The 19,282-nt window shown below is 40.6% G+C and overlaps 2 protein-coding genes across 4 annotated transcripts in view; one reads left to right on the top strand and one right to left on the bottom strand.

Moving 5' to 3' along the window:
• Nucleotides 1–11,581, top strand: part of LOC108236045 (brain-enriched guanylate kinase-associated protein) — a 36,307-nt gene extending 24,726 nt beyond the window's left edge. For all 3 annotated transcript variants that reach the window (XM_037977786.1, XM_017416482.3, XM_017416492.3), the window contains exons 5-7: nt 3,151–3,258; nt 5,924–6,007; nt 8,674–11,581. In XM_037977786.1, the coding sequence (XP_037833714.1) occupies nt 3,151–3,258; nt 5,924–6,007; nt 8,674–10,209 (1,728 nt within the window). In that variant the 3' untranslated portion in view covers nt 10,210–11,581. The remainder of the gene's footprint in view (nt 1–3,150; nt 3,259–5,923; nt 6,008–8,673) is intronic.
• Nucleotides 11,348–19,282, bottom strand: part of wdr25 (WD repeat domain 25) — an 18,218-nt gene continuing 10,283 nt past the window's right edge. Inside the window, exons 4-7 of the mRNA XM_017416512.3 lie at nt 16,531–16,661; nt 14,983–15,153; nt 14,388–14,528; nt 11,348–14,165 (exon numbers count right to left, since the gene is read on the bottom strand). Coding sequence (XP_017272001.1) covers nt 13,944–14,165; nt 14,388–14,528; nt 14,983–15,153; nt 16,531–16,661 — 665 coding nt within the window. The 3' untranslated portion in view covers nt 11,348–13,943. The remainder of the gene's footprint in view (nt 14,166–14,387; nt 14,529–14,982; nt 15,154–16,530; nt 16,662–19,282) is intronic.

Raw genomic sequence — 19,282 nt, 5'->3', positions numbered from 1 at the left:
GGCGAAGATCCTGGGTCCTCCAGCAAGACAACGACCCAAAGCACACAGGCCTGGTTGAAAGGGAAAAAATGGACTGTTTTAAAATGGCCAGCAATGAGTCCTGATCTCAATCCAATTGAAAATCTTTGGGTGGAGCTGAAATCTGCCATTGGCGAAAGGAACCCTGCAAATGTACAAGAGCTTGAGCATATTGCAAAAGAAGTGTGGGAGAAAATGCCACCCGAGAAGTGCAAGAAGCTTATAGATGAATATAAGAAACGTTTGGAGGCCGTCATTGCTGCCAAAGGCTGTGCAACCAAATATTAAAGAGGGGTGTCAATATTAGTGCACATGCTGGTTTTCTGTTTTGTCCTTTGGAATTAAAATATTTAAGTTGAAATGGTAATTGTCTTTGTTAAATTACTTTGGACCTGAAATTGAAAGATTCTGCTGATATAAGTTTTGAACATTTCCATTTATTTCTGAAGATATTCACTCAGCTATGCAAATCATGAAGGGGTGCCAATAATGTTAAGCAGGACTGTAACATGTCTGAATCTTCTGCAATATTTAGATTTCTAATTAGTCACTTACCAAGGTTTCTACACTGAAATTAACTTTAGAAGTGAGGAAAAACTCCTCCTAACTTCAGTAAAGTTGTAGATCCTGGCAGACACACTGACTGTTGCACTTCTTTAAATCTAATTAAACGACTAAACACGAGACAAAAGGTACAGAAGTGCAAATTAGCATAAATTGGGGGAACTGGAGTGCACATTATCTCCGAAGAGAGATTATTAAAAGAGGGACATCTTTGTTTTGTTAAATTTAGCAGCTTGTTTCACCATTGTGGAACTACGTGATAAGGATCTGGACTGAAACTGCCTGAGGATGACCACTCTGCAAACAAAAACCCTCAATCATTTAGTTTATCAGAAAGGTTTTAAAGTTGTGCGAGTTAATATTTTCACATCGATATTGGAGCAAATAACTTAGTCCAGTGTTCATGAATTACCCAGAGACCCAGGAGCCCCTCTCAGTTTTCTAGTGGGTTTTATCCTCGCTCGGCTCAGTCTATTAGAACTTACACTTTTACTGTTTTAATCCATTTCAATTCCTTTTTAACACAGTTTCATCACTGAAACCGCTCCCCGTGAACCTTTCAGAGCCAATGGCACACAGCACAAAGTCACAGTTAGCAGCTAAGTAATGAACACACTGCAGCAATTAACAGCTAAACAGATATTTCCCTCGGGAGGAGGTTAAGACTAAACCGAAGTAAAACCAGTGCAAGTGGACTTTCAGCAGGTGGCTGCAAACATGAGTCAGAGTGAATACTAATGTCACCTTTGTGGAAAACGAGTGCGCAAATAAGCGACTGTTGTGCTAACTCGTGTTGATCGGTGAGGAGATTTCCTTGAACCTAACAAAATCCAAAGATGCTGTAAAGCAGGAGGAGTGAACGGAGTATTTAGGTCCTAAATTTGATCATCCGTTTTTACTGTCAGCATCACAAACATTAAGAGAAGCCCAGAGTCACAAACAGCAGCAGGGTGGTGCACGTCTCAGCTGCTGATTAATGAGGCCGTTACAGAATTGGATTTGAATATTAATGCTGGCCTATTGCTTAAACTGACATTAATTGCCACCCATTGGATTGGCTCTGCATCTCTGTTTTTCCAAACAATCTCCACCACTGAGAGATTAAAAGAGAGGAGGGTTGGAGGCCAAGTGAGTGTATCGTTTGTCAGCTGTTGCTCTGTGGCAGCTTTTAGATTCACTACTCCACAAGCGAGCGAGTGTATATGTGTGTGCCACAGAGAGAGAGAAAAAACTGAAAACTAATCAGAACTTTTTTTTAATAGTACAACTAGCCTTACAGTCACTAAGCAATGAAACAATAAATGGTCGTGGGAATCAGGGGCTTTGCTTTTCAGCTGCAGCTCCTTCTTTCCCACCAGAAGTCGAAGCGGCGCCCTCATTACTGCAGACGAAGCCTCGATCCGTTGGTGCACAGCTCTTGGCCCCGACCTGCCATCACTCATTAACAGGACACTGAGCTACTTGACCTCCGCTCGCCTCACCTCTAAATCCAGAGGAAGCGTTCCATCTTTTTTCCGGTTGAAGATCGTGGCCTCAGATTGAGAGGAGCTGACTCTCGTACCGGCTGCTTTGCGCACGATGAACCGCTGACTCTCGTGGCTTTAAGACACCAACAACAACCGGCGAAGAGCAAAAAAAATTGTGCTGAGAATGCTGACACTCATATTGTTTTGGTAACACATTCAACAGTGACCCCGACACCCCCATGCTCTTGTTGCACTCCCCACAGAATCCACACAGGCGTGGTTGTTAGCTTTTTCCAAGTCCACAAAACACCTGGCCTGCACAACCAGCCTCCCCTAACCTCGTTAGCGACGTCGCAGCTGTCAAGCCCTCAATATCCAGGTTTATCATCTGAGAACGTGGATGTGTAGAAAATGTTATGGCAGGTTTATTTATGGGCTCGGGCGAGAGCTGTATGCATGAAAACACGATAGGCCAACAGAATAATTTGCTCCATGAATAGCTGTGACAAAACACGTCGCTCCCGAGATGAATGTGTGAGAAATGAAATGACAGACAAGTTAACTAGCAGACATCATCATCATTACACTCCGCTGTTAGAGGGGCCCAAATGTCACTCCAACAGTGTCATTTTCCATCTATTTAACAGTAATCGCTGAAAAAGGAATAAGTGTTTCCCTCGCCTTTCTCACTCTCTTCCCCTTTATTTTTATCTCCGCTTCCTCCTCCCTCCCTGCCTTTTTCTCCTACTCCCAGAGTAATTGATATGATATGAGCTCTGGCAAGTGTAATCATCTTTTAATTAAGACCTGCTGCCAGCACCAGTTTCAAACTCATACTGACTTAAGGCTTTCTTCCTTTCATTTTTCAGGCCCTCTCTTATCATCTTATTGTTCCCGTTTTTGCTCCTCCAACTTTGGCTTCCTCATCATTCTTATTATCTCAACTATTTCCTTTAACCCTTTACTACCCAGTTTTCCCTTTTTTTTTTCCATCCGCTCTCTCTCTCTCTCTCTCTCTCTCTCACTGACTCATGTTGTTTTCTTTTCTTGTCTCCAATTTCTCTTTTACTGTACATTCTCCCTTCTTTATCCTTCACTGCAGTCCCAGCACCATGAAGAGGAAAAGAGAGCCCTCAGCCGGGAAATCATTCTCCTCAACAACCACCTAATGGAGGCGAAGATCACCATTAATAAACTCAGAGAGGACAATGTAAGTTCATCATGCTCTGAGAGCTTCAACAACATCCTTGTGTGCTTGAACACAAAGCAAAGATCGAGCAACTCAACTGTGGAGTGTGAAGTTTTTCGATGCAACAAAATTGCCCAAAAATGTGTAATAGATTGTTTTCTCGCAGGACCGCAAATTACACAATAGCCTTTGGAGTTAGCGGGGAAAAAGATCAAGTGTTTGCCATCTTTGCTTGGTCAGTAATCGTGCCTTGTTGAAACAGTAGCTGAATTTGGAGGCAGAAGTGACAACTCTTCAAAAAGCTGTTACCAACACTTCCTCCCGTCACACTGGCAGCTTTTTCTATTGACCCGCTTTTGCTCAAAGTCATGCTCACTGTATTTCTGCAACATCCTGGATATTTGCGCTTCAAGGTGCCACAGCAGATAGAGGAATTAACTCTAAGCCACTGGGTGGTTTATAGTGATTATACAGAAATCAATGAGCTTCTTCTTCAGGGCAGGCAGAACTTGGAGCCGGGGCTGCGTGATTCGGAGCTCAAGGGCACATGGCAATCTAGAGCCTCGCTTTCTTTGAAGTGATTTTTCTGGCTTTTTTTTCTGTTTGGAGACTTCAAGTTAAGTTAGAAATTCTATCTCTCCTCTATGGCCCTTAGTAATACTTTTGAGGTACATAGCATTTTGCCAGTTCTCCAATCCACCCTAGCAAGTAGGCTAAAATGTTCTCCAGAGAGGCAGCTTAAAACATCCTGCATAGAGAAAGGGGATGTAAATATGTCAAGATGAAGGGAAATTACACTTAAGTGAGTTTTCATAGGTTATTAAAAATTCAATGTGTAGAATTCCTTGAAGGAATGCATCTCACCTGCCACCTTTTATTAGTTTTAGACTGAGACCATCTTTTGTTGAGAAATGACAAAACTTGTAGCTGATTTTGTCAAATCCTAAAAATAACTTAATAAATAGCACTTAAAGTATTGGTTGTGAATGACTCTCAGCTACAACCACACCCAATTTTAGTACAGCATTTGGAAAAATGACCGAATTACACCCTTTTTTGTTTTCTAAGGTCAATTGGCTGTGACAGCCATCTTGAGCTGGGTCGCCTCCAAAAGTTAATCAGTTACAGATGTTCATCCAATGAATTTTTTCCTGGAAGTTTTGTTCAAATCCATCCAGTGGTTCATGGGATATTTTGCTAACAGACAGACACATGAAAACACACACAAGCACTGGCACAAACTCTATTATTCTCCTTTGTCTTTCAGCAGCGGGTAATAAAAAACAACAAAAAGACATCAAGTTCAACACGTGGGTGTAAAATTACCCAAAGAATCGTAACAAGAAGATGACTAAGGCTTTGTATTACTTTTATTTAAAGGGAGCACAGTCTCTCACACATCAGCCCCCATTCCTCTTCATTGTTATGTATCAGATTGCACAAGTTGCTGCAGTCTGATATAAAAGCCAACAGAGTATAGCTGCACCAGTCCAAAAAATCTAATCTTTAACCTAAATCTATACCTTATGGTAGTCACTTCTAAGTGTGTTTTGAACTGTATTAATACTTTTATATGCTATGTACATTTGTAAATAACTCTAACCTACATGTAAACCGGTTAATCTTGTTTATAAGCAGACAGATAAACAAATTAATCAAAACTATCATGCATAATTTCCAACTGGCAAAAATAAATGCATAAATATTAAAGTTGAGACCCCTGAAACGCTAGTTTATGCTGGAAGAATGTAAAAAATGTAATTAATAAGTACATAATATTAATAATATTAAAACAACAGCCTATTGTATGTTCCTGAACCCCCTTTTGATCAAATGAAACAGTTCAAAAAGCTGCCCCTCTTAAATGCTTCAGGAGACGAAATTGTCACAACAAAAAGCTCTGATGTTACGGGGAGTATTGTTTGGGCTGTAGAGGTACAAAGACACAGAGGGGGGCTACAAAGCTGCAAGAACTGACCTTTATAAGAGGACAGATTTAACAAAGGAGGAAGAGAGAAAAGCAGCACAAGCAGAAACACAGAAAATAACATGGTGGACCAATAAACCTTAAGGTTTAAGTGAAATACTTGTAAAAAAATAAATAAATAAAATATTAAAACAGGGAACAATAGAAAGAGTGAGCACAGAAAGAGAGATAGTGCTGCACTTGTTCTCTGAAGCTGCAGGTAACTAAAAGTGCTGTTTTAAACAACGGATACAATCCAGCACAGTCTGCAGCAGGCAGATGGACGTTTGGTAATGATGTAAAAATTCTGTGACCCCCTAATGAGAAACCAGTGAAATAAATGAGGATAAATCAATTATTTGTACCATTAGTTTGAGTTATAATAAGCTTCCAGAAAAAATACACTGAAAACACATTTGGAATCTGCATTTATCATCATTAATGTGATTGTTAGCGCAGCCAATTCCTGCTTTTTTTATAATGGTTTACAAATATTAACATTTTTTGCTTATTTTTTTTTCTTTTATTGTTGCATCTTAGATTATGATATGCTGCCAAAATTATCCAGGAAATCCCAATTAGAGGGCTAAAAATGGTTCAGGCTTTTCACAGGGTGACGCTAAACTTCAAAAGACCCCCGGGGTTAGAAATGTACATGAACCCTCAGGCTGTCAGGAACCTGCTTTCGGTGATCGAAGATCATTTTTGTGCCTCTTGCAGGATCTGTACAGGAAAGACTGCAACCTGGCTGCCCAGCTGCTGCAGCACTCCAAGTCTCACTACAGAGCGCACAAGTTGTCTGAGGTGAGCTCACCGGCACTGCGGCTACAACTGCACGGGTCTCAGTAAGCTGTAAAACAAAATACATGTAATATGTTTCCAGTTAAACTAAAGTGCATCTAATTAGTGTATAACTACAGCTGAAAAAACTGTTATTTCTTGTGTAAAAAAAAGAAAAAGAAGGAAAAAGAGCGTTGCTGTTCCATTTGAGACCTTGATGAGTGGATTTCACAGGAAGACAAGGCCACGGTGCTCTTAGCCTGATGGAGGTCTGCCGTCTGAAGTGCCGTCTGTCTACATCCTGGCTCTGCATAATGAATACATAAATAAACTATTTAGACAGCACCTGATGCACAGGAGATAAAGGAGGAAGCAACAAGGCCGATACTTGATTGAAGCCCTGCAAAGATTTGACAGTATTTCCGAAATTTTATTTTACGAAGGCATATATAAGATATGTTTCTAAAGCAAACATTAAAGCCTTTCACACTCTGTTTGACATAATTAGGTTCTAGCTGCGTTTTTGCAAATAATAGTGATGCAATATCACACATTAATAGCTCCCACAATTAATCACAAGCTGTTGAGGTTATTTATCATGTTACCAGAACATGTAGCTTCAGCTGTTTAGTGTAATTTTCCATTCTAATAACCTGTAATTTAAAGGTGACTTTTAAATGGTGTTTACTGCTAATCATCTCATTCCCACAGCATGATGCTACCATCGCCATGTTTCTCTATATGTTGTAAAGCAGCAGCACCCAACCTTAAATCCATCATGGACTGGTTTTATATTAGACAACTTGTAGGTTTGCTAGTGAGTCAAAAATAACTGCAACTGAGCAAAGTTAAAGTGGTAAAATTTCAAAATAAAATCCGCTGCAGACCAATGTATTTGAAACTATTTATATATATTTTTAGTAAAGAACAGTAATTACTATTTTTGTGCAGCCTGGTACCAAATGAGTCAGTCCTGGTCCTGGGCCTGGTTGGGGTCCCCTGTTCTGAAGATGCCCCTTTATTAGCAACATTATGGTCTTGCCATTTTCTTTTGAGGTTCTACAAGCACATTCAGAAGCTTTAAAAACTCAGTTAACCTGTATTTCTTCCCAACCTATTAATTTTATTAAATTGTTATTTTACAATTAAATTGTTGAAAATAATTGAGATTTTTTTTGCATTGTTGAATAGCTGGAGTACTGTAATTGTTAAAAGGTGACAAAAAATCTTGCAGAAACATTTTTCATGGACCACAATGCAAGCCTGGCTTTTTGTTCATTAAATGAAACTGAAGGATCACTGCTTTCAAATATTCTGTCAGATTTAGGAAATTCATAATCACTTTAAGTAATGTGATTATTTAACAAATGTCAAGTTTGACATGAATTACTAAAACAAGTGTGAAGGCTTGGCTAAAAGTGACTTGAGGGGTGTGTTTTATTGCAATTTAAATTCATAAAAAGTATTTTTGTTCTTGTTGTATTCCAATTTATCATTAGGTTGCCTGTTTCATGCGACAGCATCACTTTTCTAAATGGAAGAGCACTTACAGATGTGTGCCATGTCATGTGACATTAAACTGCAGAACTTTGTAATTGTTAATTAAGATTTGATTTAGATAGCAGCTAATGCTGAGCTAGCTCGCTCGCCGCACAAACTGTGTATTATCTTCTGCTCCCCTCTACTTTCCATCTCTATTCCCTCTGGAAGAGTCAACAGCTGCTAAAAATAGCTCCGACTTAAAACATGCAGTTTATTTCATGCTAAGGCTGGCTTCTATTTCCTAACAAAGGCAAGTTAGGTTTTATATATATATAATGCCCAGCTGGGGACCCAGGGCACTGGTTTAATCTGAGCCAGTCCCTTTGGAACCGATATCTGTTCGTGTATTTAATGATAGAAAGAAACACTAAGAAGAAAGAAATGCACAGAGAGACGGAGGGAGTCGGTTTGGGGGGGATGAGGGATTTTTGGTTGAGAAAGCAGTGGAGCAAGAAAAAAAAAAGATGAAAGGATAAAGAAAAAATGAAGAAGAAAGAGCTTAGTGGGGCAGGAACAGTTTCTACTGACCCCGATCAACTTTAATAGGCACAAAGTCTGAAACTGGAAGGAACAGTTGAACAAATCAAAGAACATATATATTTATATATATATATATATATATATATTCTTTGTTCTGGACAAAGAACATATATATTTATATATGTTCTTTGATTTGAGACAGACTGTGAGAATTGAAAAAATAGAGACTGAGACAAATGGGACAGAGAGGAACACAAAACATTTTATAAAAGAGAAATATCTTTATATCTTTATCACAGACTCATTTCAGAGCGAGAGAGGTAAGAGATTTGATGGAAACAAAACAAAAAAACAAATGAATTTCATTTATTTTCAGTTCAGTTCATTAAATGGACCAAGCAAAGCATTTCTGAGATTCATAAATTGTTCAGTACACAAAGAGACTGAACTGCTTTCTAGTAAAAATCTTTATAAAACCGCATTGGCTCTAACCTTTGTACTGGCACCCAAAGCATATTATATGTTTACTTAGGAGAGTATCATTATGGAGCTTTTATTAAAGAACACCACATTAGCAATTGTGACAATTTTTTCAGATCTTTGTTTTAATCTTGCCTTTTTCATCAAACATCTTTTACAACTTTGAATGTTTGTCTTTCTTTTCTCAGCTGCCGCTTGAATTTCAAGAGCGCATCAGTTCCTACATGGAGAAACACCGAGGTGGTAGAGGAGCAACCGCGGCAATGGGTCCCCCCAATTACCCTGACGAAGTGCCCACAACTGTAATCGCCAAGGTCCTGGAAAAGCCTGAACCCGGTAGCAGCTCCCCTAAAACATGTTCGACCAGCCCGCACCAGGATGGAGACTTTCTAATAGGAACAGGAAGCACAGATCACCTGAACCGCCGCATTGCGTATAAAACGTCTGACCTGTACTGCAGCGACACAGCCCTGTATTGCCCCGAACGGTGGCAAGACACAGAGCGCAGGCAGAGCGTTGACCTCCACGGCACTGGCTTGATTCAGCTGCACGCCCAGAACTCTATCGAGAGTAACCCGGATGAAGACCCTTTTCAGTCTGGAAGTTTCTCGCACCACGAGCCCCCGGCTTCTTTCCACCACCCTGATGAGTTTGGTACCGGCAGCCTCCCTGCCTCCAGTTCCTACTCCAGCTTCAGCCTCGCATCAGACGAGAAGGGGGCAGTTAGTGGTGAGTATGGGCGCAATGCCAGCAGCACCTTATCTTCTTCACACCAGGGCCTCTACATGGACTGGCGAGACGGTGGCAGCGGGGAATACGAGCGGAAAAGCATGTCCTCCTATGAAAAAGACAGTCCCAGCTTCTCCAAGTCGCACAGCATTCAACAGATGGTGACTTCCAGGAGCCCACAGAAGGGCAACTTGCCCTCGTACACAAGGACAGCTTCATGTCTCAGTGAGCCGTACCACTCCAGCAGCCCTCGCCTGGCGTCCTCTCACAGTATGGGCTCCACAGGGTTACTGGGCCAGGCTCAAGGAGGAGCTCTGGACAGCCGAAATGACGTACAGGTCCCTGAAGATGACTTGAGTATTCGCTGGAAACAGCTGAGCGTGGAAGACATAAACACCTTCTCATCGTATCGCAACATTGCAGGGCGGGTGTCTCCGTACAGTTTTTCCGAGCGACACTTCGCCATGGGCCCCTCCAGCAAAGTCAAGGAGTCTCTCTACAGCAGCTTCCAAGAAGGAGACGATGTCTTCCACAGCCACGTGCTTGACCAGTGTTTTGGCATGGGCTCCCCTTCACCCAGCCGCAGTCCCAAACCTAAAGAGCACCGTAAGCAGGAGAAAACGACTGTGCTGTACCGCGCCAAGAATGACAGTCAAGACTCCGAAAGCAGCCTGTTCCTCTCAGGGAGCTCCAAAGACAAGGAGAGCAGCGGCGGAGCGACAGCGGCTAACAGTGCCAAGAAGGACTACGTGAACCTGAGCGTGGACAGCTCGGGGGAGTCCTTACACCAAAGCTCGCTGGAAGCTTCGAGTCTCCAGCACTACCCCAGCCCCCGGCCAAGCGTTCGGCCTCGCCCGAGCTCCAGCTCTGCTATCAGCGTCGGCCCTGCGCTGCCAAAGAAGACCTCTCCAAGATACCAAAAATTTGGCAGCACAGGATTGACGAGGAAGGACAGCTTGACCAAGGCACAGCTATACGGAACACTTTTAAACTGAGTGGCTACAGAGATCTTTAATCGTTTTTGCATGACAATGATGACGATTCCTAAGTTACCGTACTGTACTGCGCTGTATGTTTCCCTGCGGTAAACGCATACTTGTGATGGGGTGATACACTGTTGTTATTTTCCGTATCTTAGCCACGGCACGTTTCATGCAGTCTGCAGCATTTTTTTTTCTATTGTGCATCTTAATACAGTGTAGCAACCTAATACCAGCTATTCAGTACGTTTTATTTATTATTTATGTATTTTCCAGTAATAAGAATGATAATTAGTATCACCAGGATGAAGGCTTGGACTCAGCTGAATGGAGGATGCTTTGGTCTTTGCTCTCCTTTGGTGCTGTTTGCACACCCAGTAAAAGACTATCAATTCTTGTTTTATTAGCAGCAGGATTGATAACGAACAAAAGCGTGTGTAATGGGGTGAATTATTTACTCATGTTGGAAAAGGGTTATCCATTATGTGCTGTGAACCGTGCTGACTGCAAGCTGTTAAAAAGACTTATCCACTTTCTTACTTTCTCTTAAACAAAATGCATGTTTTATAATGCACATAAAAAGGGTAGGAAAACACTATTACATGTAAACTGTTTGGCATAGGGACATTATCTATAAAGTTGTTTTTTTTAAACTGCACAAACAACAGTTATAATACAGTAAATGTCTACTTTATATGATATTTAGTATTTTATAGCAAGTTAGCTTGAGTTCCTTCTTCAAGCTTCAACGTAATTGCCTGAATTTATTCATTAAATTTCACATATTTCAGAATAAAAGTAGGGCAAAATTACACTGAGAACAAATGTACAAATGAAACAAATTTACCCATTCATTAGAACTTATTACGCAGACATAAACAAAAATATTAGCTGCAAGATTCTTGATTTTATACAGCTGGAGTTTTTTCATATTTTTGTATCAAAATTAGATATTAATTTGGGTTGTTGTACTGCACAGTAGTTAAACCAGGACACCTGTGAAGTTGCCTTAATCCTGTTCAGACAGAACGATCTCCTTTACAGCATCTAACTGTGTATATACTGTATATTTGAGGTACTATCCCAATATGTAGACACTATTTTTACTGCATTTGTTCTTCCTGTCAGCTAGCACACAAGAAAGGGAAGCTTCTTTGGGGGGTCAGATTTAATTTTCTCTTTTTTTTCCTTTTTTTTTGGTACATTTGCTTTCGTCAAAGGTCTGGTAGAAATTCTGACAAATGCAACCAATCTCGACAGAGCATTTTCAACACTGTTAGACACAGAAACCAAAATAAAAGCGCTGGTTTCTCCATTCCTCTCCGGAAAACTGAAAGTTCTGCACAATGTGAACGAAAAAAAAAAAAGGTGGCTCAAAAACAATTTAGAGAGTTTGAGACAACTGGCTAAAGGCTCAAATATAGTCACTGTGTTGCATTAAACCAGCATCCTCAGTTTTTCTGAGACGACACTGTGAAAATAGATCAATTGTGCACGTGTAGATCCATATAAAGTAGCAAAGGCATGCTGTCCTGTTAGTGAGAAAATAAAAGTTGTTATGAAAAACACGAGGCCTTGGCCTGTGAGTATGAAGAGCTGCAGAGAGGTTGTCTTGCTGCCAAACAGTCATGCAACCATCTGCTGCTCTCGTATCGAAGGCTGCCAAATGACAATGTTTCAACATCTGCGCTCCCGAACTTTTTCTTTCCGCCTGTGTGGCTCTGAAGATCCGAGGAATGGTGATGGGCACATAAGGAACTCGGCTCTGTCCTGAACTGGAAGAGATAAAGAGTTCATTTCTTTATTTTTGCCTCTACCTCTCCTGATTCTCGTTAATCTGGGAACAAACTCAAAAGCTGTTCCAGAGATTTTATGTGAGGGTGAAACTTTACACCGCCCCCGACCGCAAAAATACTTCCTAATGGATATGATGGAGCAGTAACAACACGGTGAAAACGGTTCCGAATTAAATTTAATGACTATTCAGCGGTAATGATGTTTTTTTCTTTTGTGGACACGATGTACAAAAGCAGATGCTACATATACAGTTATTATACTAATTTACCTAGTTTCAGTTCATGTTATATTTATTGAATGTTTTGACCCTGAATGACAAGGCTGAAGTGGTTCTGTTCTGTTCTACCTCCAGCCCTGTTTCAGGACCTCCAGGCCTGCTGTCTCACTGTTACCATGTTTGTCTGTCTGATGCATGGTTATAGATTTCTGCTGTCTGTTTATTTACTTAATAAAGATGGGTGTTGGAAAACGCACAATACCTCTGGGAGCATTAATTGTACGCCCTGCATTCTTCATTTTAAACCTCCTAAAGGTCATTGAAACTACATTCAGTGTGTTTAAACAACACATCCAGCACTAAATGGTTTCCAAAAAACAATAATAAAAGTCCACTCATCCTGAACCAAGCCATTTTTTTTAACTTCGACTTTTTAAATTTCTAACTTTAGCAGAACTGAATTCAGAAATTCCAAAAGTTTTTACAGGAGATACATGAATACACTGTCAAAAAGCACATAGCCCAGTTTGAAGTTTTCCTTTCCAATAAATTCTCAACATTTGTTATCTTTGCTCTGCTCAGTTTTGCTTAACAATCTTTCTTTTTATGCTCGATTGTCGGCACAGTCCAACACTTTTTCTTTTATTTTAGGAACGGTTTCTGACTTATTGATTTCAAAGGGGTGTTTTTCAAAACTAGGGAGAGGAAAAAAATGTTTTTGTTTTTATTTTTTTAAGAGTCCGACCCTGCTATTACTGGACTCAGAGTCAGTTATTCTATATTTAGCTCTTTTGTTATTTGGTGATTTGTTTAAAGCTCTTCATCTAATCACGTCCCAGCAATAAAAAAAACTTGTGCAGATACCTTAAAACAGCAGCAGTTTTCACAAACAGGCTTGTGCACATTTAGCTTCCCAAATTGCTTGGAGGTTATTTTTAGACATTTAAAGCTTCGGTTTCTCTATTTCCTACTTTCACACAAGTATAACCTAACACTGAAGGCACAAAAATGCAAAACTATCAATTAGATTATCAGCAATACATATTTTGAGCACTTAAAAAAGATGCAAATGCTTCTTCCCTGCTGCGTTGCTGATTGGCAGGGTTTTGGAAGAACTTGACAGAGCCTAACCCAGATCTCTGCGACGCTTTAAGCTGCTGGTGTGCAGAGAAACGTCACGTCGGCGCCGAGGAGAATCCAGTCAGCGGTGTGTGATACGGACTGAAAACGCAAACTGCTTTGACAAGGAAATGCTCTAAATGTTTTTACAAAACCTTGAAAAATGCTATGCCTGTATTTGTTGAAGGTTGACAAAAAAAATGTATCAAATCTGTGTCAGCTCTCCCACTAAGTGATTTAAATTAAAACCACAACAGTTCATTCTTTAATAACAAAAATAAACCTTTTTATCTCATGGAGTTTTTTTCCATCGAAGTTCATCCACCAATATAAAATGTATAAAAGTCAATTGTACTTAAACGTGTTTAAATAGCAATTTACAAAACAGTGACTATAGCAACTGAAAATGTACAACAAAATCTTAATGTGTTGTAAGACACACTGTAAAAGACTTTACAAAAAGCATCAACAGACAGTAGATTTTCTGACTTTGAGCATTTTTTTGACAGGTTCTTATCATCAAATACAAATTGATAAAAGTCTGTGCATAAGCTTTCAGTTTATTTTAGTCGGTTCTGCTCGGTAGTTGGTACTTTTACGTTGACATGTTCAGGCGTCAGTGCCAGATCTTAATTTCACCCACCCAGTCGCAGGTGGCCGCGGTCGCGGGGAGGACGGGGTGCTGCGAAACACAGAGGCAGGGCTGGCTGTGAGCCTGGAAAGAGTGCAGCGTGCGAGCATAGTGGTAGTCGTAGAAGTGGGCGAAACCTGTGGAGCTCCCCGAGGCCAGGATCGTCCCGTCCGGGGAGAAATCACACTGTACAGCAAATCCCTCCACCTAGAAGAGAAGTTTATTTTATGATCTCCATCAGCGCATACGTTTGTCATTCTAGATTTACAAGAAGCTTGCATGGCTGAGATAGGAAAAACTCTTGAGAAAGTAAAAAGTTACAGAGCAGCAAGGATTTTTGTAAAGAGACAAGACCCTGGAGTTTGGATTACAGGTGTCGATTCTTAGACTTCTGCTTTGCTTCGCCCTGAGGTCACAGTTGTTACTGACCTTATGTCCCTCGAATCGCCGCCTCTTGTTCATTCTATAGGGTTTTTGGGAGGAGAACAGCGCCGCGTAGTTCCCGTTGGTCTGGGCAACAAACGACTCCTCCTGCGGGTGGAGAGCCAAGCTCGGGCACGTGTAACGCTCCTGGTGGCCGAATGAGCGGGAGGTGAAAATTGGAAGAGAAATTAAACAATTATTGCTGTTGTATGATGGGGTACTCTTTATTAAACAAACTGACTCTTTGCTTAAAGGTGCAAAAAGTGGACAAAGTAACAGAAATGCATTTTAGAGCTTTTAGTTATTTAGTTCAATCCAAATAAAGCACAAAGATGACTAAAACCCTATTTTTAAAAGCTGTCACTCAATACATTGTAGACTTTCTCTTGAACCTTTTCACTGTCTAAATATGCTGCTTTCAAAAGCCTCATCTCCAGCTTTGTTCCACATCAAAAAAGTGACACATTTTCAGGAATGTGTCTGAAAAAGTGTGACAGTTTAAAAAAAAAGTCCTCTAGTTGATCGTCTTAAATCATAAACCAGTCAGACATTGATGTACTAAGGGCCAGACTTTTCTAATTTTTTTACACTGAATACTTACATGGTAAATCTGGTTGGAAACCTTAGCTGTGGTCTGGTAGTCCCAGGCGATGAGGGTCCGATCTGCAGAGTCCCTGCTAACGCAGTCCGTGCTCGTGATGAAGTCCATCCCGCCCCTCAGACAAAGGATGCCCAAGGTCTGCTGGATCCCCGCTTTGTACACCTTCACCACCTAGAAACACACACACACTCATGCATGAACACAAATACGCATGCATGCAAACACAGAGATATCGGAATTACTACTAACCCTTTAAAAATGTAATAAAACGCATAAGTGATCACCTTAACTCAGGCTGTACTGCATATCGGGGAGTGTTGCTCATAAAAAATATAAACCAGACGCGTTTGGCTCAGAGGAGAAATCAGCAAGAAAGAGCAGTAGCTGATAACATAAAACCTGTCACACATCCAAGACCAGATGTGTCACAGTCTAATAAAGACATTAATTAATAGTTAATTAGTTATGTATGTAAACCGATTAAAGCTTGAAACAATTTAAGGGAATGAAACAATTCAAACTATCCCTACCATCTGTTGCAAGTCAAGACAAACTGATCCCAAAAACACACTATGATTCAAATATTTATGTTTCTATTTAGTTACCAATATTAAAAAAAATGTTGCTGCATCTATATTGCTGCTTATATATATTAAAGTGAGGCACTTTTAGCCCTCCATGGTTACAAAATACTATATGTCAAATTGTCCTCAAACAGGAGGTCAGTGAGTTTGTGCAGATCTCTCTTTTTATTAAAGATTAATAAAAAGAGTGGTCATTATTTCTCTGATTTATAAGATCTGAGTTTGATAAGTGGTCTGGTCGAATCAGAGCTGCCCAGACAGCGAGAAGCTTCTCTGTACGACCCTTTGACCCCCCCCCACCACCTGTCACTTCAACCGCACCCCGCCTTTCCCCGTACCTTTAAACCTGTGCTCCTGTCAGAGGGCTCTACCGTGAGAGCCATTTCTGGCTTCTTTTCCAGCCTCCTGAGTCCACCTGACTTCACACTAATGGTCGAATGGCTGAGCCTGTGGGTGGGCGAGGCGATATCAGCCCTGACAATATGTTGGGGTAGTTTGGCCCCGCAGCGAGACAGCTCGAGCCTGAGACTGACACGCAGCCTGGGCACTGGAGCTTTAACAGCCCGCTCCTCACTGTCTGCAGCTCATACTGACACCTACCAGCAGAAGCACCTCCGCTGTATTAAATCTAAAACCCTGCTGGGAGACAATTCGGTTCGCCGAGGGGAGAAATTACACCATCCTGAGAAAGTGAACAGGATTATCATATAAAACAGTCCATTAGGCTTAATAGCAATATTAGGCTGCAGCTTCACAGGGACAATCTAAGAGGCTTGGATTACATTAAACTTTGTTTTGATCAATTAATGAGATAACTTGTAGAGTTTCTGAGCGTGCAGCGAAGTCCAGCATGGACCAACGCACAAGGTGATATCTGGTTTGAACTAGTGTGCAGCTGAAGAGAGCAGAAGGCAGTAAGGTCAGTAAAAATGACATATCTCATACGGAGGGCAATGAGTCCGACCTTGGAGCAGCGAGAGTCCCAGGCTTTGACCTCTGAACTGTAACCTCCACACAGGAAAACATCTGGGCTGCTGGGGTACAGGGCCACACACATCACCTTAAACTGGTTGTCCAGTTTCACCGCCTGCTGTCCTGCAAATAACAGACAACGCAAAAAAAGAGCAAACAAGAAATGAATCCAGCGCTCTACAACTTTTAGAATAAGTCATTTAAGGTGCTTGGGCACCTGGTTACTAAGGGCAGAGTTCCTGTTTTCAGTTCTCACATATAATAAATATTTCCTTTCCTAGCATTTCTGTTTCACATTTTTTAAAAAGCAGAGTGAAAACAATTCTGATGGTTGACTGATGGTTTCATTTCAAGAATGAACTAATTAGGTAATTAGTGGATTCAAAATATACATATTTTTAATTTTTATTTTCTGGGAAAATTGGCCAAAATGTTGATTTATGAGTAACAATTTGTTTTCCCTTTTTTATGCACTGAATAACTCTTTGATTAATTAAAAAATACATATATTTCTGAATCACTGACATTCAATGAATATGGTTCCATTATAAAACAAAATTCGGATCGATTAAATCAGAAAATAAGGAATTTAGTGAACGCTGACAAAAAAAGATTAAAACAGATTTATTTGATCACTTAAATGAATCCAGAAAAATAAAATTAGCTTAATATTAAATGTTTAGTCAAACTGCTTTGTTATTTGAAATATTGATACGTTTTAGGTGTCAAAGCGGAGATTATAGCGTGGAGAACGTTCCCCTGGCATGAAAGGCCTCGAATTAAATGAGAATTTGTCTTTTCCAGCTGTCAGGGCTGAACTAGATAACATATGAATTAAAAATGCATTACCTCAGAGTCGCAAATTCTCCTGAAACTTCTTTTAATGTTGTTGTTTTTCAGTCCTTCCTGTGAAGGACTCCTTAAATTTCTGTGCTGTAAACACCGTCTGCAATTAAATTGTGCATTCATTCAAAAACCAGCTCACCGATTAAAGGTATTGTAAATCTAGTGGTAAGGTGCGAAGGAAGACAAAGGACGAGAAAAAAAAAAAAAAAAAAAGGGGAAGAAATTTGAGATTTTTGATCAAGATCATTCAAGCACATCTTTTGTCCCTGGAGATTCTTTTCTAATGAGACGAAACCTGTAGATGTATTATTGATTGACCAGGAACGGGCTGCTTTAAACTTGTTTTTAAATAAAAACCTGCAATGCTGCAAAGCTTTTTGTGGATTAAGAAACATGATAGTGGAGTTATTAGTCTCTGCGAGGAGTCAAACATCACTCGAGACGGAGAGACGAAACTGACGAAGATGTTGTGATGTCGAGGAGAGAAACAGAGTACAGAATTGTGTTTTGGCTGGGGGCTGTTTCATCTAAGTCAATTTAAAAAATGTCACACTTAAACATAAAACAAGAACACCGAGGGGCTTAAGTATAATTAGGCCTGATAGGGTACGGCCAAAGAAATTAGCTCTCTGAGAAAACATGAAGGCAGAGTCTGAGCCAGCAACTCGAAAGCTGCACAAAGCGGAGCACCTCAGGGCTCGAACGGCTCCTCATTAATTCATCGCGCAAACAACAACGACCCCGCCCGTTAACCCCCAACACAAACACACTTCATTATACGGCTGTCCCAGGGTTTTCCAGCCCAGGCAGAGAAGAGTGAGACGCAGATTACAAACGGGGCCGAACGCGGATATTTTGCGACTTTGTGGTGGAGTTGTGTTTGTGATCCAAAGTTTTAACAGGCTGTTTCATCAGCCTTCATGCTTAATTGGCTTACTGTGGCGAAGATCTGCCATGGAGATTAAATATCCCATGTTTGGAAAGACAATAAGAAGCCAACACTTACCTCACGATAAACAGGGCCTCGTCATGTTTTAATTAAGCAATATTAATTAACTGGTTTGACAGGACAGATAAGGGAGAACCGCAGTGATCTGCCCCTCCCTTTCTAATAGTTTGCTGATGGATCAGTGCATGAAGCGCATGCACAGCTCAACTAATGACTACAAAGCAGAGGACATGTTTGGGGATAGCTGGGCAGAAAGAGCATGAAGAGGAAACAGTCATCGCAACAAAATCCGTCAAAAGAACGTCGTCCCATCGCTACACAACTGAATGACAGCTAGGAGCAATAGGTCCGCTCACTCGTGTGTGTGTCACACGGTGACTTTTTAACCCCTGTATACCTTGGAACCCATAACCAGTCCATGTCCAATCAAGAGGACAACAAAATCAGTGTATCAATTTAACCTGTAATCTGTTCAAACTGGATGACTGTGATGACAAGAAGTAATAAAAGCATAAAAAAATGTGCTGGATCTTTAAAAGTTTTCACGTTTTTTTTTTTCTCCTTCCAATCTGGAGTTGACAAAGTTTCTGTCATAAATATTGCAAATGTTCTCTGGGGGATTAATACACAGTTTCTGGAACTTAAAAGCAGCCCTCTGGCATCATTTCCCGCACGACGCTGGCTGCTTTTAAACGACTCCAATGCAGAACGCAGCAAGAATCGGCCAGTTTGGCTGACTGATATGTTACTTAGACATGTTGTTTTTACCTCTTTTGGAATATATAGCAAACTGAGTCAAAGAAGCAGATAAACATTGTAAAAATCAAGCTTTCCAGGTAAATTGTAATGGAGGTTATGATGCATGTGATATATCTAGGATTTTATCTTCAGTGTAGCAAATGCACAATCAACTTCAAGTTATTGACCTGCCATGCCTAAGAATACATAT

Source organism: Kryptolebias marmoratus, linkage group LG10, assembly GCF_001649575.2.
Source record: "Kryptolebias marmoratus isolate JLee-2015 linkage group LG10, ASM164957v2, whole genome shotgun sequence".
Lineage (NCBI taxonomy): Eukaryota > Metazoa > Chordata > Actinopteri > Cyprinodontiformes > Rivulidae > Kryptolebias > Kryptolebias marmoratus.
This window is presented reverse-complemented; position numbering and strand designations above follow the sequence as displayed.